At 45.2% G+C, this 25,529-nt stretch overlaps 1 protein-coding gene across 4 annotated transcripts; it reads right to left on the reverse strand.

The window, feature by feature from the left end:
* MMS19 (MMS19 homolog, cytosolic iron-sulfur assembly component) lies at nt 1-25,528 on the reverse strand. 4 transcript variants are annotated; one of them, XM_069067127.1, is made up of 31 exons: nt 25,269-25,528; nt 13,913-13,961; nt 12,367-12,467; nt 11,441-11,526; nt 11,101-11,175; nt 10,358-10,427; nt 9,791-9,919; nt 9,642-9,703; nt 9,087-9,173; nt 8,560-8,634; nt 8,141-8,218; nt 7,206-7,344; nt 6,792-6,946; nt 6,579-6,657; nt 6,204-6,329; nt 5,930-6,011; nt 5,419-5,516; nt 5,083-5,232; nt 4,550-4,702; nt 3,481-3,580; nt 3,216-3,318; nt 3,023-3,091; nt 2,662-2,788; nt 2,096-2,196; nt 1,906-1,962; nt 1,598-1,784; nt 1,323-1,405; nt 1,075-1,239; nt 929-988; nt 524-624; nt 1-435 (listed from the first exon to the last, which is right to left on the reverse strand). In XM_069067127.1, exons 1-31 carry the CDS (start codon nt 25,375-25,377, stop codon nt 408-410), a joined length of 3,084 nt encoding a protein of 1,027 aa, XP_068923228.1. In that variant the 5' UTR covers nt 25,378-25,528; the 3' UTR covers nt 1-407. The 4 variants fall into 4 exon arrangements, with proteins under 4 accessions (XP_068923228.1, XP_068923230.1, XP_068923229.1 ...); XM_069067129.1 differs by having other exon boundaries at nt 12,407-12,467; nt 25,269-25,350; XM_069067128.1 differs by lacking the exon at nt 25,269-25,528 and adding an exon at nt 24,595-24,963.
* Between the last annotated feature and the right edge of the window lies 1 nt (nt 25,529).

Raw genomic sequence — 25,529 nt, forward strand, 5'->3', positions numbered from 1 at the left:
TAACCAAAAGATGTCTTTATTCTCTGGCAGGCACACACACAACATACAAAGTCTCTGTAGCCCTTAGGGCCAATCACTCGAATTTGTTCCTCAGTAGAGTACCCAGATATGTCCTTTACCCTCGTACAACTTTGCCCTCTTCATTCTAGCCTCTACCCAGGGAGAGTCTTTTCTTGCCAAAACACTCCCCTGGCCCCCCACAGTCACTTCAAGATATCCATCAGCAATGAGGAATACTGTGTTCCTTGTACAGCCATGCAGCACAGACTGAACCCAGTGGGGAGGGGGCCAATACTCCCCCCTCCCTGGATGAGGGCCCGCTCAGTAGGAAGACGCCTTGACAGGTCAGTGACTCTGGATTAGATTGTCTGTCAGTGTTGGTTGTCAGGCACAAGGCCTGAGAAGCCTCAGCTGCCTGGGCTCCCCAGAAGGAACCTGTGGGGTGTGAGAACAGGGGATGGCGTTGATGCATTAGTGTGGAACCACATTTGTGCCCCAAATCTCCCATTCCCCAGACACTCACCATGCCCCCCTGGCAGTCACTGCTTCTTTGCGCACCAGCCTCTTCTTGTCATCCAGTGGCTTAGCCAAGGCCCGGATCACTTGCATTTTGTAGGGCAGCAGCTGTGGAAGGACAGGTGCCTGTCACCTAGGGTCTAGCCCTCTTAGGAGCATTTGGATAAGGAAGCAATTCTCGGGTTTTTTTCACCTGTTGGGGCTGCAGAACTGGTTTGCTAGGTAAGTGAGGGTAAATTCTACTGCTCTTTTGAGGTCTGACTACTCAGAGAGGTAGTGGGAACCCTGCTCTGATAGGTACTCAGAATTGCCCAATATAGGGTTCAGGATTCCTGGGTGGGTTCTGTTTTCCCAAATCATCAGTGACACTTTTTTTGTCATCCCCTTTGAAATGGGAATTATAGGCCCTTACCACGGGAGTTGGCAGCCTGGTGAGTGCATGTATGCACTGTAAAGCAGCAATCCGAACAGCCTGGGACAAACACAAGGAGAAACGGGGAATGATAAAGCAGGGAGAAGAGAGCTTTCAGCTAGAACAACCACTGGGAACATACTTACCATGGAAGGGCTACAACAGAGATTTAGGAACTTGGTGACAAGGGTGTCAATGTGAAGGCTCATGACTTGTGGGGCATCTAGCAGAAGAGGCTGAAGGCAGCTGAGGGTAGAGAGCTGTACCACACAATCTGTGCAGGATAAAGCCTCCAGCAACAGGGAGAGTAACTAAAGGACAACAGGGACAGTCAGAAAGGACCCATCCCAGCACCCCTTTTCTGCCCTCCATTTTATTAAGGCCAGGGACTCACTGTTGGTAACTCTGGCAAAAGCACGGATTTCGGCAGGCTGTTGAGTACATGAGACAAACCTTTCAGGTAGTTTGGCTTCACATCTACAAGAAAGGTAAGAGTACTTGGGAATTCTTGGAACATAAGATTAGGCCTGGCCCTAACCCCTAAGGTATTCCAAGAGGCACAAACTCAGAAAAGGCCAGAGAATAAAAAATCAGGATTAAAAAAGCAAGGCAGGGCAAGGGTCCACTTACAACAGAACCTGGCCAGCAAGAAGAAAAAAAGGGACTCACTTTGGTGAGCAGCATGGAAACCCTGGACCAGGGCAGGCACACTATCTGTGAAGAAGCGCTGGCGGAACATGATGCGTATTTCAGCATGGCCAGCTCGATGCAGCACGTCTGGGCAATCGGCCATCAGCAGAGAGAAGCCATCAGCTGCTGCAGGGCCCAATTCTGCATCACTCAAAAGGCCCATTAGCTAGAGAAACCAAAGCTTGAGTCAAGAGTCATGAATGAAGGCTGTAAATGCGAGGTGTTGGTGAATGGCTGTCCAAGTAGATTATCATTTGTCGGGGCTTCATCCCCTTGAAACTTCTTACCCGCTCTGTGAGGCTGGAGCTGAGAGGGTGGTATCTGAGCACTAAAGCCTTTGTCACCTGTGAATGAGAGAAACTCAGAGTGATTCCCCAGATGAAAACCTATCTGCACAGCTCTGGCCCCGCTTCAAAGTACATTTCAGACTGGAGTAGACAACCTGGCTCTCCATACCAGGTCATTCTCTTCCCTTACCCAAAGGAGCAGTGTGAAAGCCTGAGTACGATAGGGCCCTGGGCTCAGGCCAGCCTCCACTTTTTCCATAGCCTTCTGTAGGAATTCATCTAGCTGCTGCCCTAGAAAGGAGGGGGGAACACTGAAGTGTGTGGTCATCTAGTTTCTTACCCCCTACCCAACCCAAATGGGGATATGGATTTTTTTATACAAATCCTGTTTCTCCCCCCACCCCCAAGTTGTTAGCACCCAGCACTGCTGCCCAAGACCAGACTGCTGAGGCTCCAGTGTGGCCCTGGGTAGTTCCTAATTAATTAATTCTGGATTAGTTCTTAACCTGGAGTCCAAAGGATCCATGGATAGTTAGATTTTAAAGGGGGGCAGAGGGTGGCGCCTGGGGTATGTAAACTTGGATGGGAAAAAATTGCACCTTTATTTCAATTTACTTGGCTTCTTTTGTAATCTCAGGTATTCTTGTTTTTGATATTAAAAAACATTCCTCTGATGGGGGTCCAAAGGCTCTTACCACCCTGCCAAAGTGGTCTGTGATCAAAAAAGTGCTACCAGCCTCGCCTGGCCCCCAGTACCTGCTGGGTGTTTGTTGAGTAGCCCTGCAAAGCACTTGGCGGCAGCAGTGCAGGAGAAGAGCCCATCGTGGTGGCAGCTCAGGGTCAGCAGCTCTTGCATCAGCCTGTCCAGCTGAGGAATCTCTACCTGCAGAGAGTCCAGGTCATGGGATAGGCCCAGGAAGCACTTGAATTCTAATAAACACTTAGTAAGGAATGGCTACAGGAGCCAGGATGAGTGGGAAGGACATCTGACTATTAGGGCAGAGAAGGAATCTGGACCGGTTTCAACTATAGTAACATTTCAACCCCAAAGTCAGTCTGGGCTTCACTTCCCCAGGTCAGGGCTAAATCCTGTGCCCTCAAGATCCTGTTCACTTACATTCCTGGGCAGAGAGCAAACAAAGGCCATGAGAAGTGCAACCAGCCGCTTCTGTTCTGAGGAGCTATTCTATAAAGGAAAGAGAAACTAGTCCTCATGCTGCAAAGCACCATGTGCTGACTTTCCTTCACCCACCCCAGATTAGCTCAGAAAGCATACACCACATCACAAAATCATGTTCCATGGCCCTTACCTGGAATGGGAGGAACTTGTTGGGAAAGCTGTTTTCAGAGAGAAAGGATACATTGCCATCCAGGAAAAGGGGCACAATAAGGGCGACACTTTGAGCAGCTAGCCTGAGGACAGAAGGTAGTGCCTAGTTTAACCAAGCCAGGAGATACTGGAAATCCCCTCTCCTAAAATGCCTCCCCAAGAGGACTGGCCTACACATATTCAAGTCCAGCCAGGCTAAAAGGCAAAGTTTTCTCCCAAATGTGACATTCCCTTATCAGACTCACTCAGGACTTAGGTGGGTGCTGGCTGTGCTGATGACAGAGACCATGGCAGCTAAGACCTCCTCTTCTAATAGCAGCTTCCCAAGGTTGGGGAGGCCTTTTTCTGCAAAAGCAACAGTGTTAGAAGTCACCCACAGGACTCAAGGATGCAGATGACACAGGTAACATAATGAGTGATAACTTTAGGCTAAGATTCCAACTACGATTGTGAATTTTCTCCCTTCTACAGAAACTCCCACCCAGTATTATAATCCTGGCAGCCAGAAGGAAAAGACTAAATTAAGCCAGATTATCAGCCTTCTAGATCTAGACTGCTGTCCAGTTTCATATGCAGCCCGTAAAATAAAGATGAAGGAAAAAACTGCCATCAATTTTACTGATGTCACGACTTAAGAATATGTCACTAGGTTTAGAATGAGCCTCTGAGATGATCTGGTCTCACCTCATTTTACAGATTGGCAAATGAAGGCTATCAGAAGGAAGTAATGGTTGTTAATGGGCACAAGCTACAGATTGTTGAACTCACTGGGACAAATTTCAGTACAAATGGGGCCACTACCTCAGCAAACCACAAAGCGGCATTATCTCTATGGTCTATTGTATATGTATTTTGTTCAATATTTCCCAATTATGTATTAATCTGACTTGGGCCCTCCCTGCCAGCAGTAAGTGTGATACCACTCCTCTAAATAAGCAGAAATTGAGGAAGAAAAACAGCACCTGCTAAGTTTGAAAGGAAAAATCAGTGCAGTCCTTTGCATGCTGATGTTAAGCATTAATCACACCTGGAGCCTAACTGCTAACTCCATGATCCTGGGGAGCTGGCTGACTAGGTTCAGCTCTACCTTTTACTCTTTGGGTGATCTGGGCAAATTATTTAAGCCCTCTGGACCATGAGGAGGTTGCACTTTCCTTCTAGCTCCAAGTCTCCCATCCGGATCCTGCCATGGACCAGGATCAAGAGCCCTGTGTGGCATTACTGGCTCTTCCCTGAGCGGGGCAGTGCTAGGTCATGCTAGGGCCAAAGAAGGAGAAGTGTCACTGAGAGAAGGGAAGAAGAGAGTCAGGTTACCTGGCATGGAAGCCTGAACAGCCAGGGCAAGCAGGCAAGGTACAGCTGTTTGGTGGAAGTACCAGCAGCTCTCAGGCTCCTGCTGGCACTGCCTGGCCACCAGGTGGAGACTCCGGCAAACAGCAATAACCTCATTGGAGACTGCATTATTCCCTGTGAAAAAATGAAAATCAGGTTTCATTCTTTGCTGAGATTTTTTTGAAAGTCACCTCCTGTAAGGAAGATGGTGAACATTTTCAATTTATCAACTGTTTATGAAGAGTAAAATGTTCTTGCTCCTCTAAGAATAATTTAAAGTTTCTTTTCCATTCTTTCTCATCCAGCCATCATTACTGACCTGGATATTCCTACAGAGAAAGTATACAGCAGACAGAAACTGAGTGCCAGGCAAAGGCTCCCAGAGATGGCAATGTGGCACATGCACATATGGCATGTGCCCCGCCCCCCCCATCTCACCAGCTCACGAGGCCAGTTTCTGCACCTGTCACTTCAGAACCCCACCCATACCTGCCTCCACTGCTCCTGTGAATTACCTTGGTGCACACGACAGAGGTGCTGCAACAACACAGGAAGGGTCTCCCTGACAATACTAGGATGTGTAGACACGGCTGACAGGGCCTGTAGACAGCGCAAGCGTCTTGTCTGGTGTGACGGTCCTTCCCCACTGGCCAACTCTGTGTCCCCTAAAACAGCAATGCATGGGACAAGGTTTCATTGCCTCAATGGACATCCTTTGGGGCTTGGAGACAGGGAGTAGAAAGCTAGGACTTTGTATTGTTATAAGCTTGACGGTCCCCAAGATGCCCCCGTTCTCCTTCTATTTTCCTACCCCCTTCCCGGCCCTGGCACAGGGGCTGTGGACTACACACCTGTATGGAGTTCCTCTGCAAGCCGGGGCACCAGGTGGCCAATGAAGACTGTGGGGTAGAGGGTGGCCAGCGTCCCTGATGCTTCCATTGCTGCCAAACTGCCAGGGGCACAGAAGGAGCAACGTCAGCTGAGGCCTGGCAATGAGGAGCAGCCCATCCACTGCTGGGCCAGCACTGAGGATGATCATTTGGCAGGATCTCCCATGTGGGGCTTCTAGAAGCTGAGGCATCAACTAGGGGGCTAGAAGACCTAGGAGGTGCTGGCACAAGTCACACCCTCCAAAACATAATCTGCTCAGCTCTGCCTCTTTCCCAGGGCTGCTGTCAAGTCCAGTGCGACAGTATTATGCCGTTTGCTAGGACTGGACTATATGATCTCTGACTTAGAGATCAGAAATTCCGTTCTTACAAGCTGGGAAAGACTTCTGTAGCCAGGGCTAATGTTAGGCCTTTAACTTTCTGAGGGCAGGTGGGAGAACTTCCTGAGAAGGCAGCCCTAGCAGGGTCTTACCAACTCTGGGAATCCTCCTTCAGAAAACTTAGCCTGTAGAGATGATCAGCTGCCAGTTCCAGGTCCTCAGTAGAGAGCAGCCCTGTAATCAGAAGGGGACCCTCACCTTTTACTCCCTGTAGTCAGTCAAAGGAAAGGAACAAATCTCTGGAGTAGCTAGAGCTGTGGTCAGCACTTATGGAAGCCTGCTCTTTGCAGGAGCCTGTGGGGGAAGAATGTGCAGCATCCCACACCCCTCCCCACAACAGTCCTTCCTCATTCCCTTGAGATGTACCTGGCTGGGCACCTAAGACCGTAAGAGCACGGATGCCAACAAGCTGGAGTTGTGTACTGGGGTCTGCCAGGGCCAAGGACACCAGTGAGCACAGAGCAGTCTTGAAGCCACTCAGAGGTATTTCATCTGTGGAGAGACAACCAAAGACATTAGAGTTTGGCAGAAAAAACCAACAACTGAGGCAAAGGCCTTTGACCTCCCAATCTGCTGGTTTTGGACAGCCCGGATTTTAATTACAGCACTTCTTACTGTGGGTATGGGGGCAAATGACTGGGAATCCTGGAAACTCAATGGAATTAAAAACATTTCCCCTGAAATGTTCTCCCCAGCAGCTAGCCCCCAGGGTAGGACTACAGGGGTAAGGAGTGATCTCACCTTTGTCCTCATTTCCCCACTTTTGCTGTAGCTTTAAGAAACCTAGAAGCATCTCTACAATTGTCCGCCTCTGGCTGCTCTACAAAGTAATATAGGAAAGTGAAGTCAAAGGTTACTTATAAGGACCCAAAAGGTCTTTAAACCAGCTGCTGTGCAGAGCCTTTGCCTTTCAGGGGAAGAGAATGCCCCTCTTCCCTCGACCAGGTTCCTTACCTGGCCGTGTCGATTGAACTGTTCCAGAAGCAAGGGGATCACAGTGCTGCTGATGCGGTCACAGGCCCGAGGGGATGCACCTGCAGCTGCCTGCAACAGCTTGGCACTAGGCCATACGAGCTTCATGTCAGGTTCACACAGGTGGTGCCTGCAGTCTGCAGAGGTAGCACATCACAAGGGGGCTAGCAGGCTACATGCTCCCCCTGCTCCCCCTAGCCTTTAATACTGGACAGTGATAAGTGGTTCAGTGGATAGGAGCTGACAGTTTTTCCCAAGGCAGTTTCCAGCCATAAGCATGGGAAAGCTGCCCAAGGAAGGCCACTGGGCCCATTGCCCCTGCCTCAGGGAACTTCAGTTCTATCACCCTGGCTGCCTTTCCTTCTTAAGGGCCCTTCTGACCCCAGGTCCAGTTACCCTCTAGGACACTGCCGAGAAAGGAGTCAAGGAGATCCTCTGCATCAGCCTCCAACACTGATCTAGACAAACATGCAGACAGTGAGTGCAGGGCTGCCAGTCCTTCGGCCTCGACCCGCTCACTGGATGTCTGGAATACCTGGAAGGGAAGGGGTCCCACAGCTGCTAAACTGCACTCTGAACCAGAAACATCCCACCCAACATATTCCCTTCTTGAAGGATTTGGGAATTCTGGAGCAACAAATTGAAATTCACTCCAAAAGAATTCCACTGTGGTATCTTTATATCAAACACATTCTTACATTTACCAGTGACTGGTATGCACCCCTTTCAAGTCAATTCAGCACACATGCCCTGGTATTTTAGTAAGTGCAAATGCTCCAGCAATCTTGGGACTGAAGAGGTCAGCTAATCTGACATCTTACAGATAAGGCCCAGAGGTGAAATGACTTGACCAAGGTCACAAAGAAGAAGAGCTACGATTTGAGCTCAGGTCCCCTGACTCCAAATGCAGCAATGTCTTTGCTATCCTATCTAATGGCCCAACGTGTGCTAAACTACAATTGGAAAGATTTGGAACTATAGTTGTCTGGGAACCCCTACTCCAAGGGCTTTTCTCTTCCTAGCTCTGCTTGCTTATACATCCCATCTTCTCAGTAGAGCAGAGATAGGGAGCAAGAGCCTGGGAAGCCTCAGTCAGGGAGTGGCAGCTCACATCAGAGCAGGTGCCCTCCCCAGTGGCTCACTGGATGCCCTTACACTTGTTGCAGGGGCTGGTGTTTTGCCTTGACCCAAAGCAGCAGAAAGGAAAGATAAAGTATGGGTTGTCTTCCGACCAGCCCAGTCCTAGCCCTCACACTTGAGACCCATAATTACTTCTTGTGATTTTTCTTATTTAGCAAAGGTCTCCCCCAACCTTTCCCTGGGAAAGTTACCTCTCTACGGATGGAAGCCCACAGGCTAGGCAGGAAGTCCTTCAGCTCCTTCTGCCCATACACAGCACAGCAGGCATTCTGTGTGGGCGAGGCACAAGAGGTGAGCCAGGTAGAGCACTCAGTCCTGAGCCCTTAACAAGAAAACTAGAGCCTCCTCACCTACAGAGTAAGAGCTCACCTGCCGGAAGCCCCGTTGCCTTCTCCTCTATCCCTCATCAAGTCTTCCATCAGCTCAGATCTGTGCTTGCCCACCCAAATAAGCTGGGTACAAAAAAGGGCAATTCCTCCTAAAGCCCACTGGAAATATTCCCCTACCCTCCCAGGTACTTCTATCTTCCCTGAAGATCTCCATCCTTTTATACTCTCATTCCTGATCTCCAAAGGGCAGGAAGATGCCAGAAGCAGAAGCATCCCCTCACCAATGTTTGCAAGGAGTCCAGCTTGGCACTCAGCATCTCAGAGTCCACTTTTTCTATCAGCAGCGGCAGCAGGAACTATGGGAAAAGGGTCAGAAGGACTTTAGTGCCCTATGGCTTCCAGTGCTCCTGGGTGAACCAAGCACTACGGACAAAAGTCTTCCTTTGCCTAAGAGCTCCATTTAGACCTCAGGGTCGTGGTCTTCAGTTATCATGTTGTCAGGTAATTGGCATAGTCTAATCTTCATTGCCCAGGTAGCACTGGGTTACAGGAACACCAGAAAAACTCCCATGTAGGGTATTTTGAAAATTCCAGAAGAAATGTCACTGTGATAGGTCTTGAGAGCACTTGTGAAATGTCAGCAACTTCCTCAGAATATACGAGGACCTTCCTCTTTCCCATGCTCTATGTTTTAGGTCTTATTCTTCTATATAACGAGAAATCATTCTACAGCTTAAAAACCCACCAGTGCCAAGCATGAGGGCTATTTAGCTAGGTCCCATGAGGCCCTGCCTTGGGCTCAACTCACCTCAGCAAATCGTGGTGTGGAAGCCAGAACAGCACGAAGGCTCAAGATGAGATCTTCTCTCTGAATACCATGGGGGTCATTAGGTGGCTAGAGGAGTTAGAAAGGTGATGGGTCTGTAGTCAAACAATTCTGAGCCTCAAACTTTCTAGCCTGCCCTGGTAAAACCCAGGACTTAGCTCAGTATCTTAAGGTACCAGCATGCAGGAAATGGTCTTTTCCTGGTCCCTTAAGGATCTTCAGGACTAGTAGCTCCCACCACATCCAAACCCATTGGGGCTTATCTTTTTTTTAATAACAAATATTTAAAATAGTACCCAAAGGTTATGTTGTTGGCAGTATAAAACACTTCTATCCAGTATGTAGGGTCTGGGGGAGACCAAAGCCCATCTTGGTACCCACCTATTTCCCAACCATTTCACTCACTTCACACACCACCTCCCATGTCCTACCCCTTCAGCACTAAACACAATGTTAAACACACAGTAAATTTTTGATAAACACTTAATTTCCTCCACTTTCAAATGTTCCCACAATTCCCTCTAAGAAGATACTCACTGGAGTAAAATCAACAGGAAAGTAACAGGAGGTCACCTCAAAGAGTTCCTCTACAAAGGGCCCTAAGGGGATAAACACAGAAGATTAGGTTGATTTAAAATCTTCTTCATCCTTTGGCCTTAACCTGACTTAACAATTTAAGACCTTACCTAAGCTATAGTCCTTTGAGATGAGGTCATAGACAATTCTGAAGGCCACCAGAAGATTTCGAGGATCTTTCTCCCCATCCATTACCTGGATGAAGCCAAAGGTAAAATCGGCTCCCAGGCCCTTTAGCTCTAGGAAGGGAACGAACAAAGCCAACATTGTTTCCTGGGAAATACAGGATTGCAGGCTTTCTCCTGTTGCATATTCATTTTTGGTTCTCTTTATCTCCCAGAGTGTATCTTCTACTTTTCTATCTCAAAGTAAAATACCCAGTGCTAAAGAAGTAGGAGTCCAACACAGGTTTGTGTGGGAGTTTGGAAGATGTAAACACAAATCAACCCTCCTTTTTACTTGATGCAAAGTGGCTCACACAGACCCTCTAAGTCCCCCAAGAGAGCCCATCTTTCCTCTCTTGACTCTGATTTTCATAATGCCTATTTGTGCATATTTCATCCTCTTGCTCAGTTTCATGAGAGTGGGTAAGATTAGGGAAGGCACAGCAGTGAGCAAAGGAGAAAGTGAGATGTGACGGCTGCCTCCCTGCCTTCCCAGGCAGTGCTGCCTCTCACCTTCTTCTCGGGTACGCATGAAATTGGTAATGATGCTGTAGACTGTGTGTCGATCCATCTGTGTCAGAGACTGGGGGTGGGGAGGCGGGCAAGTGGATGATGAATAGGAAAGTGAATTAGTGAGCAGTCAGCACAGCCCTCTTCCAACCCAGTGGCCAGGTCAATCCCTTATCAGTTTCAGTGAGAGGATCTAGCTATCAGGTCCAGCAACAGAGCAGTAGTTCCTCCCTCCACTCTGCCCCAACCTGCTTTTTAGACACAAACAGGCAAAGGACAGTCCGCTAGGTAGAAACATTAGGGCACATAAATGCTTGCATGTAAGGACGGAATGCCCATGCACACTGATGCTACAACTAAAAATTTAATAAAAGTAATAGCTGGCATTTATATAGCATTTTAAGGTTTGCAAAACATTTTATCTAATCTGATTCTCACAATGACTTTGTGAAGTAGATGCTATTACTATCCCCTCATTTTGCAGATAAAGAAACTGAGACTGATAATGGTTAAATGCCTTGCCCCAGAGGCCTGATCTGAACTTAGGTTTTCCTCCCTTCAGGCAGAATGCTCTCTCCCCCTGTGCCACCAGGCTACCCTCCCAGTCTAGGGGGTTCTGCCATGGTCTAGGGCACAACTAGGATTTTTGGCCAGCTGAGCTCTTGGCTTAATCTTAGCTCTTTAGAGGTCCTTGGGCGTGACAGGGGGAGAGAAAAGAGGTAGACAAGGCAGTTCGTAGCACTTACCTGTACATGCACTTCCTGGAAGATGGCCTTGAGCACAGAGACAGCCAGGCCTGGAGGGAGCACGTCACACATACTCTATAGGGAAAAGAGGGCACACATTTCTACCTCAGAATTCTACCTGAGAATTCTGAACAAGACTCCATTAGCAAGAGAGTGGCACAGCTCCCTGTACCGATTTGACATGCAAAGGGAGGTGAGAAAATCAGCTCCACCATCAGCCCTGACCTTGGACAGAGCAGACCCAGCTGCTTTCAGCCTAGTTCTAACATCCATGTTCCTCTGGCTCAAGGGTTGTGTTTCACAAAGCATAAGGGATACTGCTTTTTTAAGGGGCACTTACCAGCGCTCGAAGACCCTGCAGAACAGATGGGATCACCAGGTGATGGTCCTTGAGCTGGTTCTCATAGAACAGGGTCAGGTGTACCACTACACAAAGCAGAACCAGCATCAGTGGGCACCCACTCAAAGAACACAGCCAGCTTCCCCACCCCCACTGGCAGGACAGCCACTAAGGTATCACTGCTCTTTTATTCTGCACCAAGAAATGTCCCTCCCACCCCCGAAACCCTCCTTCTGTCCCATTATTGTGACTTCATCAGGGGAAAGGCCAGAGTCAATTCCTTTGTTTCATTTCTCTAACAGTTGTCTCCCATTTGGAGACATAACTCAAAAGGGCTCTTTCCTGGAGAGCAATACTGTGGGGACTGTTTTCTTTCTAAGACTCTCAAAGTACTCAGACATTTCATTTATCTACCTTTCTATCCCACAGAGATCATAATGGGAAACTGCTATTTTTCCTGTTCTAGAGAAAGGACTTGAAACATGGGAAGTGACTGGGGAAAACGCTAATACCTGGAAAGAAACTCAGAGATCATTTTCCAACCCCCTCATTCTACAGATGAAGAAACTGGAGCTCAGAGAGGCTGGGTGATTTGCCCAAGGTCACCCAGGTGGTAAAGGTGGCAAAACTGGGACCTGGAGCCTTGTGACTCCAAATCCAGTGTCCTTTACAATTCACCAGGGTGCCTTCCTCCACTGAGGTTAGAGATTCACAAGAACAGCTATAATTGGATTCCATATGTTCCGATTCTCAATTCAGATAATCTGCCAAGTGTACCATGTAGTGGGGAATGGAGACTAAGAGCTGACAGTCATACCCTTTTGGGATAACTTGATTCCCCCAGGTCCTATGAGGACAGCTGAAGTGGAGCAGGAGAGCCCTGACTGAACAATCCAGGAAGAAGCCCACATTCATGAGAGCAATACCTTCCTTTTCTAGGAGCAAGGGATGACACTGAAGTAGCACCTGGGACAGAAGCTGGATCCCTCGACCACGAGTCCGGGGCTCTGGATTCTCCAGGCAGGACCTGGAAAGAAAAAAGGGTGTAAGAAGGGCTCTGTCCAAGTCCTTGAATGGGAGGCATTTTGCTGCAGTATATATTTATTTTTTGGAATGAGACTAGAACCTAGCCACCTATAAGGGAAGATGGTATAAAAGGATGTATTTCCATGGAGCAGAGGTGCTCCAGGCACCCAGACAAAACAGTATTTCTACAGGGGTCTGGCACCTTTGTAAGAACAAATGGGACACTGAGTACAATGTATTTTTCTAGAGACGCTTGGTTTGGCACCTAATGTACCTAGAAGCATTTTGCAAATCTTAGGTCTCTACAAAAATATTAAGATAGTATAATCATAATAATAATAATGTTAATAATTGTTCTTCTTCACCAATTTGGCCTTTCTCATGGGTTACTTGAGATGTGCAACATAGTGTTGGACTCCCATTGTGGGGAGGTGTCAGGTGTCAAATTCCTAAACATTACCTCTTTCTCTAGCAGCTTCTGCCAGGGTATAGAAACAACCCACAGAGTTGGGAGAAATGACTGGCAACTGACTTACAGAGCAGAAGCTGAGTCATTTGAGAAAGGTAATAAAAGCAAGACCAATAATCACCAAGGTCTCAGTGAAGAGTAATTATCCTCCAGGCTTGGCTGAACGATGAAGTGGTCAGAATAAAGATTTAAGTTAGCATTAGGATTAGAGGATAATCAAATGATCCCCTGACAAGTAATTCCATGGGAAAGTCTCCTGGAAGAAAAAAGCAACTGGCTTATGGGGTTGTAAGAGTGACTCAGTGGGTCTTCCCTCTGCCCCTTGTAATGCATCCATTTTGAAGGACATACCAGTTGTAATAATAAGTATCTGAAGAGAATTGTCAGTAAATATGGTGCACGAAGTCTGAGGCACAGAAGGCTTGCTAGGCATTACTTGGAGACTCTTTCCCCAACAAAAGGCTGTATGCATAGACTTGTCCTTTTGCTTTGGTTACTTCTCCAAACTTTACCTATCGTTTCAGCCCAGGAATGGAATAGAGGATGGTCACTGTGGCCTCAGCATGGAAGACCCACACTTCTGCTCTGTAAACTAGCCCCAGGTTGTTTGGCACCTCCAGTACCCATGAGGTGAGGCTACCTATGTCCTCCAAAGAATTCCTGCTAGCTGCACCCTCTTGAATGGTATAGACTGGATCCTATGGTCCACAGCTTACAGGTTCCTAGGCTGGCAGAACATAGCCTGTATTTTCTCCTTGATGATATAACGCCTACTTAAGAGCCAAACACTATACACTGGTTTGGTTTGAAGGAGAGGCAGCAGAAGGGGCTGAATTGAGAGCAAGCAGGGGACTAATATATTCCAGAACAGACAGGAAAAAAATCTCCATTTCCAAAACAATAGAGTGGCTTTAAAGCAAGAAATCTAGGAAAATAGGTTGGTAAAGAGATGAGTGTCTTAGAACAAGGTCTCTTACCCAAGGGCTTCCACCACTTGTAATACAGTACAGCGACCAGATTTCACATCTAGAGGGAGGGGAAAAAAGAAATGTGAAGAAAAAAAATCTACCACTGGGCTCAATGGTTCTACCCGAAAGTACATCAATCAAATGATAAGCACTTATTAAGCACCTACTATGTGCCAGGTACTGTGGATACAAATACAAAAAAATGAAATAATTCCAAGAGCTTATGAGATATAGTGTGTACATATCTTGGTATAAGGAGAATCAATACAAAATAAACAGAAAATAGTTCAGGGAGGGAAGGCATTAAGAGCTGGAGGTGCCAGGAAAGGTTTCATGTAGAAGGTGTATTTGAGTTGACTTTTTTGTAGTGTAAATTTTTAATTTTTGTTATTCAGTTCTTGACAGTCACCAGCAAATACGAACACTTCTGTACACAAAGAACAGAAAAAGAGGATGGTACATGAAACAGTAAATTGTAAAATTACATACATTAAGGAGTACTTGAAATCTGCATCTTTTGTTTTGTCATCGTAAGGGATGGAGGAATGAATGAACTATCTGCTGTCTTCAGAGGATGCTTTTTCCCCTTTCTTTATTATGTAGAGAATTTGAAGTGGAAGGGGTGGGGGAAGGAGCACATTCTAAGCATGAGCCCTGGCCAGTGCAAAAGTCAGGAAACGAGCTGGAGGACAGTGTGAGGAAGGGCATGCAGAGAGCTCTGAATTTGAAAGGAGGTTTTCTTTTATTCTAGAGGCAGATGTGTGAAGCATAGACTGTGTGTGTGTGTGTTTAAGAGAGAGACTCCAGACAGGAGGGAGGAAGGAGGCCACAACCAAAGTGAGGACCTAGCTATGTGAATCATGAGGGACATATCTGAAAGATGCTGTGGAGGAAAAAATGGAAAAATGTAGCATTCTACTAGATATATGGAGTGAGCAAGGGTGAGGAAAAGGGCATATAGTGCTGAGGTTGGGAGACCATAAGGATGGTGGTGCCCTCAAAAGACTTAAAGGAAGTTCCAAAGAGGAGTGATTTTGGAGAAAATAGGATGAGTTTTGTTTGGGACATGCTGGGTTGAGACTGTCTATGGGACATCCAGTTTGACATGTCTAATAAGCAGTCATCGATACAGGACTGGAGCTGAAGAGAGAGACTGGGGATAGATGTATAGATCTAGGTGTCACCTGCATAGAGATGATGATAATTAAGTCAGTGGGAGCCAGTGAGGTTACCGAGAGGAAAGGGTAGAGGGCCAACCTATACTTAGGTGTGATGTCATGGAAAAACAGACTGAGATGCTAAAGAAGCCTACAAAGACAATTATGAAGAAGCATACGGGTGACTCTGACCTCATGACCATTATATACAAAACAAAGAGAACCCTCCCCTAAAACATGCCTGCCATTTCCTATACCCCCTAAACTGGTATGACACGGGTTCTCTGATTGCCGGGATTCTCTTACCCCCAAGAGACATTATTTTTTTCTGGGGTAATTTAATCACTTTATTAATAAGGCCAGCAGGTTATTAATAAAAGGGAGGCCAGCTGGCTATCTCTGACCAAAGACAATGATGGCAGAGGGGCTCACCATAGACAGACCCTCTGCAACAGTAGGTGGTCAGTGGGGCAGAGTGAACCAGGAGAAATTACCTCTACTCAGACCGTCCCAGCCTTGGGCTATCTAGACAAAAGGCTTCTGCCTCCACCCAAGCTTGGCTATGGCACAGTGGGTTTCCCTACCCTCAATTGAGTGGAGTCTGACCAAGATGGAGGAGAGTCAACGCAATCTCATTATCAGTAATGACAGTGATTTCTCTTCAAGAAAAGTGAACTTTATAAATGAGGAATTCAGAAAAAGGGGAGAGTCTCGGAATCTCCCCAAGATACTGGTTAACAATAATTTCTTACATTCCCCCAATTTGATTCTTGAAAGGTGTGGCCTCCTCAGTGAATCACTAACTGATATGACAAACACTTCATTAAGGAGGAAGAAGGGAAAGAATGACAAAATCAAAGGAGGCAATCTCCTTTGATAAGTACACTTTATAGATAAAAGGCCTATGGGAAGAAGTAAATAGCAAAATTCATAGATTTGCCTCCCTCTTTTCCCCTTGAAACATGTGATGCAGGCCTGTGGTTTGGGTGTGGTCTCAGAACAGCTCTTCACTCAGGTCCCCAGTAGAAATTCTCTGCTAAAAAGTTCCAAAAAAACTGATCTTAAGACAATTTTAAATTTACTTTGCCAATAACTATGTCAAATAGTGAAAATTATCTGAAACCTTATGTCTATTGCTAGAAAATCAAATTTTTAGACAAGGGAGTTTAAATTTTAAGTTAGGCAACTGTCATGTTGAATACACATGAAACTCAGGTACAAACAAAATTAGAACTCATTTTTTATACTTGGCATTATTCACTCCTCCATTAGGAGGATGAGATTCCACTAAGGAATTAATACCAGAACACTTTTTATAAGATGAGACTCTAATACAAAAATGAATTCATTTAAAAGTTGCCAGATTAACTTCAATTGTAACAAAAGGTTCTGGGGATGGGATACATGAATACACTCAGCAACTGATTTTAAAACAGTACATATCAACAAGTAATTTATAATAAAAACATTTTCTACTTCTAGTCAGAATCAAATGAATAACCCCTAATAAAAGTGGATCTCTCTTTAAGGCATTTACAAGATAGACCACAAGCCATACTACTTCTAAGATAAACTAATTGTACTGATATTCCTTTCCCCCAAGAGAAATAATTGCAGCACTTCCCAAGAAGGCAGCTTCATTACTTCAACTGTAATCTAAAGAGCTCACATTGTAAGGGGAAAACAAATAGAGTGAGAAGGTAATAAATAAGAATCTTTTCCACAAGGGTATGTATATGTATCTAGCAGGGGTGGGGAGCCTGGTGGCCCTGAGGCCAAACATGGCCTTTTGACAGATCCAAACTTCACAGAACAAATCCCATTAATAAAAGGATTTGTTCTGTAAAATTGGGACTCAAGTCAAAAGGCTGCACCCAAGGTCAAAGGTTCCCTACCCCTATCTAACCCATGGACTCCTCATTAAATGAGAGGGGGCCAAAAAAGGAACAGCATTGATTCTAGTTCAAGGGACCTTTCTGTATCCCAAATACATCTGTTCCTATACGCAGTCAAGTTAATTTTTGAGCAGCACAGTCAAACTGGGTGAGAGAGAAAAGTCTGAAGATGATGGATAGAAAGTCACCAAAGAATAAGGAGCAGTTTCTCTTGGATAGAGCCTTGTAAACAGGAGTCTCTGTCTGGCCTCAGGTCTCAGAACATCAGAATTCAGTTTCTGAGCTAAGATGTGACTTGCTCTTGCTGTGGAATGGGGTAAGGTTCAATGAGGCAGAAGAGAAAGAGATTCCCTAGTTGGGATTCACAGCTCGTGACTGGCACCAATTCAGCCATCAGGCACTCACACTCCTTGTGCCAGGATGTGGACAAGCCAGCTGCTGCCCCTGCTAACCAAAGGGAAAAAATGAGCAAAAAAAAGAGGAAAAAATAGGGGAAGGGTAAGCCGACAGAAGGAAGCATTAGTATAGCTAATGGTATTGACAAACTAATGAAGTCATAAGCAAAGCCTACTCTTATCTCCTCAGTTACAAATGGGGAAATATTTATTTCTGCATTTTACATCATAAAGGAAATGGGATTTGGAAGCAAACTGGAGCTAGTTTTGCTCCAGTCCTTATCCAACAGAAGAGCAAACTGCTAAGGTACACGTTCAAGATTTGATTCTAAGAGCTGCCTGAGAAGAGCCACTCACAGGAAAGTCTGGGGGCCAACACCTGTTGGTAGAGATGCACATCACTGATCTGATTCATCCTAAGCCCTGCCACCCTCCTGTGGACACAGGACTACAACCATCACAAGGGCAGTGGTACTGTGGTCAAGAGTCATGGAAGATGTGGCTTCACTTATTGCCTCTGACAAGGCAGCTCTGTGACTACTAGAGTCACATAAAATCTCTTTGCTTCAGTTTCCTGCTAAATGAATGAATGTAAAACTGTGCAAATCCTTTGATCCAGCAATACCACTATTAGGGTCTGTATCCCAAAGAGATTTAAAAAAAGAAAGGAAAAAGGCTACTTGTACAAAAGTATTTTACAGCAGCTTTTTTTATGGTGACAAAGAATTTGAAACTGAGAAGCCCATCAATTGGAGAATAGCTGAATAAGCTGTGGCACATGATTTTGAGGAAATTCTATTGTGCTATAAGAATTGATGAACAGGATCATTTCAGAAAAACCTAGAAAGACTTACATGAACTGATGTAAAGTGATATAAGCAGAACCAGGAGAACAGCAATATAGTATACAAAGATCAACTGTGAATGGCTTAATTCTTCTCCGAAATACAATGATTCAAGACAATTCCAAAGGATTCATGATAAAAAATGCTATCCACATCCGGAGTCGGTCTGAATGTAGATCAAAAGATATTATTTTTAACTTCATTTTTTTGGTAGAGTTTTTTTGGTCTGTGTTTTCTTTTACAACATGACTAATGTGGAAATGTTTTGCATGATTGTACATGTATAACCTATATCAGACTGCTTACTATTTCAAGGTAGGGGGAGGGGAGAGTGGGAGAGAATTTGGAATTCAAAATTTCAAAAAAGAATGTTAAAAAATTTTTTTTCATGTAATTGGGAAAAATACTTTTAAATGAACAAATAATACTGATAGCACTTGCCTCAAAGGGTTATTTACTACAAAGATCAAATGAGATAATGGATGTAAAGTGCTTTGTAAACCTTAAAGCGCAGCATAAATATCACTTATAATTTTTATCATCTTTTGGAAAAACCTCATGCAATTCCAAAAACCAAAGTGGAAGAGACTGCCTAATGGTACTCAGGTACCTTTACAATTTTGTGAATATAAAATGTTTTTCCATCTTTCAACATGCCATTACCATTGAATGTGGCCTATTTGTATTCAGAAATATGATAGTTCTGTGGTCTTCCTGAATCCCAGTGTATAACTCCCCTTACTAAGGCCTGCATGATTCATATATATATATATATATATATATATATCCCTAAAAGAATGTAAGCTTGATGAGTGCAGGCCTTAATCATTTTCTGTATTTCTATGTCCAAGGTCTCAGTACAGTGCCAAGTATATAATAAATGCTTGTTATTGCTTGGCCAGCCATGTTAGTCCCAAATAGAATTAAAGCAGGATTACAAACAAATGAGAAAAAAGTTGCAAAAACTCAGGAGAAAAGGAAGAGATTGGGGAAAAGTTAGTATATACAAGTATGAAAGCAGCATATGAGTAAAGTTAGAAAATATTTCAAAATATACTATTTTAAAATCCTACTATTCCAAGGGAAACATGATTAAACTTCCAACAACTCTGTCCAATTCTACAGATTCACAAAGAAACAGGTAAAAATAGCCTGAGAGTCAAGAAAGTCAAGAATCCTGGGTTTAGAGACAACCTTAATACTGAACTTGTGGCTGGACTTGGCACTATTTTTCTCAAGGCTCCAGCTCTCCCCATCTATATATAAACTTAGGAATAACACCTAAAAGTTTTTGTTAACGAAGCATTTGGGCTCAAACCAAAAGATACTAGTGGAAGACAAAAGTCTACTACTATGTGTGGGCAGAGGCGCACTTGGCCTTCCAAGCTTAGTACAAGATGCCTGGCACACTGACAGCTCCTGAAGTTCAGAAGGAAGCTATGAATTGTCACCTTCTTGGATGTATGACATATGCAGAACTGTCCCTTTAAATATAGGTCATTCCTGCCTACCAGCATCTCCTAGATTAACCCCTCTTCTCTGTAGCAGGGTATTGAGATGGTGGCTCAAAGGAGTGTTTATGTGAGCACAGACACAGAATACACAATCAGACTTCTGTCTGAACTGAGTTGCAACCTCTCCAGAATGCACCGAATAGCAGGCAACTCTGGCTTGGTCCCGCCCAAGCTCTCAGACTGCCTTTCCTGTTTAGGATGCTACAAGCATCTCTTGAGACTTAGGGCAAAACTAGTTGTTTCATTATTGACTAATCCAGTCTTTTTTTTCCCCCTATTTTAGGAATAGTATGTCCCCCAAAGAGAAATCTCAAAAAGGGAATGAATACAGTGCTAAGTTTTCTTTTTGAAGACTAAAATGGTAGCAAATCAAAAGTTATCAGAAAAAAAATATCAGTAGCATTAACAAACTGAACATGCCCCAAATCAAGCTCTTTGTTTCCAACCTCCAAACCAGTTCCATTTTCCAACTTCCTCACTTCTTTTAATTCTCCTTGCCTTCCAGGCTAAAACCTTTCAGTAAGCACTTTAGTAAATTCTTTGTGCCAGGTACCATGTTAAATGCTAGGAATCCCCCCACCTCCACCTCAAAAGGCCAAAATAGTTTCTGCCCTCAAAGAGCTTACTTTCTAATGTGGGGAGCCAACATGTAAATAACTAGGCACTTAGAAGATCTATTCAGAGTAGATGAAAGGTAATTTCAGTGAGAAAAGCACTAGCAGCTGAGAAAACAGGAAAGACCTGCAGAAGGTGGGAATGGAGCTGAGCCTCTGAATGAGCCAGGAATGCTCAGAGATGGAGGTGATGAAGGAGAGCATTTCACATATGGAGACAGGCAGTACAAATTCAAGACAACAGAGATGGCATGTCATATGAGAAAAGCCATGCAAGAGTCAGTTGGATGAGACTGTACAGTGTGTGCAAGTGAGTCATGCACAACAAGACTGGAAAAAAGTAGAGACAGACCATGGTATGGAGAGCATTGAATACTAAACAGAGGAGCTTATATTTGATGCTGCTGGGAAGAGAGCCCTGAAGATTGTCAAGTAGGGGGATGACATGGTCAGACTGCTTCAGGAATATCACTTGGGTGTCTGAAGAGCATGGACAGGAGTGGGGAGAGACTGGACACAGGAACACTCAGAAGTCTATTTTAGTCAGTTGTGGTGGTTCCCACATATTAAACTCCCTGCTGTGGGAAGGCTGAGGCTGGGTGATGGCCTGAGCTCAGGAATTCTGAGCTGTAGTGGTTGAGCGCTTACACCAATATAGTGAGGGGGAGGGGAGAGGAAGGGGAAGAGGAAAGGGGAATGGGAAGAAGGTAAAGGCAGATGATGACCAACCAGACTGTTTGTGGTAAATGAACCAACCCACATCAGAAATGTAACAGGTTAATGACTAGTGGTGGGAGTGGACCCATGGGAGAGAGAAGGAAGGGAGGAAGGAAGAAAGGAAGGGGAGGGAGGGAGGAAGGAAGAACTATTGTAATGATCAAGGTGTGAGGTGATGAGATCCTGAATGAAGTAGGGTAGTGGCTGTGTGAATAGAAAGAAGGGGATTTAAATAAGAAATGTTGTAAAGATAAAAATGGCAACATTTTGACAGCTGAAGGGATATGTGGCCTGAAAGTAAGGAGCTGAGGATGACAGGAAGCTTGTGAATCTGGGTGACTGAGTAGTCTTAGAGTTTTGTTGATTCTTCCTTGGAAAAATCCTTCCTTTCTTTGAACACGTTTGTGAAATGTTTTCTGCTACTCTTTATGTGGATACAGAGATTTAAAAACCTTAACTGATGTCTGCCTTCCAGGAGCTTCTGACTGGATATGAAGACAAGGCACACCACTAAACTGAAAACAAGGTGATGAATAAATGAGTGGTCCAGGACATAAATGCTTTTAGGCATCAGAGAAAGGAGAAAACCATTATGACTGAAATAACTGGGGGAGAGGGGATGGAAGGGCAAATACTTCCATGACTAGGCCTTTCAAGAATGGGGTAAAATCTTCTAAGGTGGAGATGATGGAAGAAATAAAACAAGTCAAGGCACAGAGACTGCAAAGCCCAGCAAATGCTTAGGGAATGATTAGTAGACAAGTCTGGATGGAATAAAGAGTTCATTCAAGGAAGGAGTAAGAAGACAGACAATATGGGACCAGGCCATGGAGGGCTCTTGAACGCCATATTATCCCAACCAAATGTGTGGACTGTTACCCATACCTTACATTTAATCCCTTGTCTTCGTGCCTTTGCAAGGTGATCCCCCAAGTCTGAGAGGTCTTCCTTTCTCACTCCAACCTCTTAAAATTCCTACCTTTCTATAAAGCACAGTTCATATCCCATAGCCAACAGGAAGCCCTCCTGATACATCTCCTTCAGTTGTTAGTGGTGTGATACTCTTTCTTGAAATATTTTTGCATGTACTTATCTGTGTGTGTTATATTCCTTTCCCCTAAGTCGAACATAAACTGCTTGAAAGCAGTAACACTTTTGCTTTTGAATCACCAGTGTCTGGCACAATAAGTACCTAAATATTTGTTGTATTAAATCTATTCAATATACAATGGGGAACCACTGAAGATTCAAACAAAAGATGATGAAAGCAAGATTTTATTCTATTTTTTAAAGCAATCAGGTTAAGTAACTTGCTCAAGGTTACATAGACAGTTATTTCTGGGTATGGTGCTAAGTATCTGAGCCCGGATTTGATCCCCAGGTCATCTCGACACTGGAGCCGGTGCTCTTACTCGCTGTGCTACCTGGCCGCCCCTGAAAGCAAGATTTTCAAAAAGATTAATTTGGAGGTGGTGTGTAGGATGGCTTTCAACCCCTTTTTACTAGTGAAGATTTATTTCTATAAGAATAAAAAGATAATGAAAAGGCTGTGGGTTTTTTAAAAGCACCAAAAAAGGGGCAGCTAGGTGGTACAGTGAATAGAGCACAGGCCCTGGAGTAAGGAGGACCTGAGTTCAAATCTGACCTCAGCCACTTAACACTTAATAGCTGTGTGACCTTGGGCAAGTCATCTAACCCCATTTGCCTTGCCTTCCCCCCTCCAAAAAAAAAACCCAAACATAAAAACACCAAAAAGCCCCACAATACAATTAATGTATTGGGGACATAAAGACATAAAGAAAAATTACTGCTCTCAAGGAGTTTACATTCTCATGGTCATATAAAAAAAATTAGGATTTGAATTCCAAGTTGTGTTCTTTCCTCCCTCCCTCTGGGATTTTCTCCAACTTACCCTGTGTGTATTTTGCTTATATTCAGTTATTTACATGTTGTATCCCCTATTAGACTGTGAGCTGCTAGGTAGCAGGGACTATTATTTGCCTTTTGTATTCCCAGTTTAGTAGAATGCAGGTACCCCCTCACCAGGAGCAGAGTTGCTTATTGGTAGCTTTTCATGTAAGTTTCTATAGAATAAACAGATTTAAGGTCTCCCCCTCACAATCCAGCCCCATTTTAACAGAATTTTATCTTAAACTACTCACCAACTCTAGATTTGGGTCAGGCTAAAGTCCTCACTCTATCACCCCTAAGCTTTTGTTTATTCACCAAACTTGAAAATATCCTCAAGTGTCCCAAACAAGGAACTAAGCTCCCAAAGGGCAGGGGCAGTCATATAAAAGCCCAAATTGATTTTGCCCCTTCTCCAGTTTCGGAGTCCCTTATTGTTATAACCTCACAACTGAATGTAATTATTAAGTCCAGCCGTTTCTGCTGTGTCTGTGTCCAACTCTTCATGATGCCATTTTGGGTTTTCTTGGCAAAGATACTGGAGTAGTTTGCCATTTCCTTCTCCAGGTCATTTTACAGAGAAGTAACTGAGGCAAACAGGGTTAAGTGACTTGCCCAGGGTCACATGGCTAGTAAGTTTCTAAGGTCACATTTGAACTCAGGGAGATGAGTTTTCCTGATGTCAGGCCTAAGATTATATTCCTTGTGCCACCTAGCAGCCCTGATAATGATTATACTCTTGTATTATTCTCTAATTGGCTTATTTATAATGTCCCCCAAAAGATTAAGCTCATGGACAGTGACACCATCTCATAACATGTGTAAGGAATTTGGAGGAAAGAACAGCAGACATGTACAGATTATAATAAAAGTCTACATTTATATAGCATTCTCAAGTTTTCAAAGCATGTTGCTCACTAGGACATTGTGAGATATTATCCCCATTTTACATATATGGGAACTGAAACTGAGAGGGGTTAAATGAGTGGTACAAGGTCTGAGACAAGTGACAAAGTTGGATACTAATGCCCAGAACTAGACAATAAATGCAGAGCACTTTTCTACAAACCCAGTCCATCTTTTGACAGTTGCAAAGGCACTAAATACAAGGGCCACCCAGGATTATTAATTTAGGAAAGAGAATTTTTGTTTAGAACAAAGAAAACAGTGTTAAATGTGGTCTGACCTAGAGCTACTGACAATTAGTAATAATGGGGTTGGTTTGACAGGGTTTTCCTGAACAGGCTAACTTTTAAGGGTTTAGTAGTTTATAGGGTTTTACTAAAATATGAAAACTAGGCACTATTATTTAAGCGATATTTTTAGCATACCAAATTTACCTTTATCAATTTTATTTTATGATCTGGTCCCTATCCAAACTTGTTCTCAAACAGTAACAGCTCCTCTGTCTCTGAAATACTCAGCGTTGGCAAATTTGAGGGGTCAGAAACAGGCATACGGCACATCTTCTCTTTGAAGGGTCCCCCTCAGAAGAGTAAAGGTGAAGCTCTGGATCGAAGTTTTCATAATCAAGGCCAAGCATTCCTCAAACTTCTATGACACAGTGCCAGGCACTGTGCACCGCAGTTATTGGGGATTTTTTTTAACCCCAAAAATGACACAGTCCCTTCAGCCAAGAAGCTTACCTTTTCCTGTAATACTCGCAAAGTTGGGCTGCTTAATTTTTAAGACATCTGGTGTCTGATAGCACATAGACTGCTAAGACGGACAAAGCCCTCGGTTCCAGAAGCTCGTCTGTCGGGTTAGTTAGCCCTAGCTCGGGGTCGGGGCCCTCAAAACCTGCCAAACTCTCTAGGAAGAGTTCTGCCTAACGGAGCCATGTACCAGCCTCCGACCCAAGTGCGTGGAGGGGACCAGACCAAGTTTAGGGAGGGCCGAAAGCTCCGTTAAGGCCAGCCCCTGGAAGGAGGCTAATACGGCGGGCCGACCCACGGGAAGCGCGCAGGCATGACCGTGGACGGCGCCCAGGCCGGGGAGGCCGTGGGGGACCCCCGGAGCTAGCGTCGCCTCCCACGACCCTTCGGTGCCTCCATCCCGCCCCCAAGGCCGGAGCCTCCTCCCGGAGCCCACGTGGCTCCCTGCTCTGGCTCGCCCGCGCCACGCCACCCGCCAGGTCTCCCAGGCCCACATCTCCTACATCTCCTTGGTCCTGCTCTGTCGCGGCCCCTTTTCCTCTCCGGACCGAACGGCCCTCGTCGGCTTCCGTCCCCAGGCCCACCCCAACGGTCGCCTCCTTCCCTCCCCACCGGCGCCAGAGGCGGCGGCCGCTCCCTCCCCGCAGCTTGCAGTGCGGATGTACCTGCCGCCACCTCGGCCGCTGGGCCGTCCTGCTGCCCGACCACAAAGTCCTGGACGAGGCCACCCAGGGCGCCTGCTGGGGCCAGTGGCTCCTTAGCGGCCGCGGCCATGATCGGAAATTGGGAGGGGGAGGAGGGGAAAGAGACGGAGAAGACAGCCCCACGGCAACGCCGGGGCAGCCTCGCGCATGCGCACTCCGACCAATCACGTGGCGAGGAACTGGGAGAGGGAGGGTTGCCCAGGTCACGTGTTTGCCCCCTTC

This window comes from Petaurus breviceps, unplaced genomic scaffold (assembly GCF_028583685.1).
Source record: "Petaurus breviceps papuanus isolate PSGF00001 unplaced genomic scaffold, PetGlider_PUasm1.0 90740, whole genome shotgun sequence".
NCBI lineage: Eukaryota > Metazoa > Chordata > Mammalia > Diprotodontia > Petauridae > Petaurus > Petaurus breviceps.

What these genes read in the sequence shown, in the direction of transcription:
- MMS19 (XM_069067127.1), bottom strand. Translation starts at nt 25,377, where the DNA reads ATGGCCGCGGCCGCTAAGGAGCCACTGGCCCCAGCAGGCGCCCTGGGT. An exon ending in CCACACCACGATTTGCTGAG is followed by an intron (nt 8,635 to 9,086) that starts GTGAGTTGAGCC and finishes CTTTTCCCATAG; the next exon opens with TTCCTGCTGCCGCTGCTGAT. An exon ending in TGCAGAGGAACTCCATACAG is followed by an intron (nt 5,233 to 5,418) that starts GTGTGTAGTCCA and finishes TTGCTGTTTTAG; the next exon opens with GGGACACAGAGTTGGCCAGT.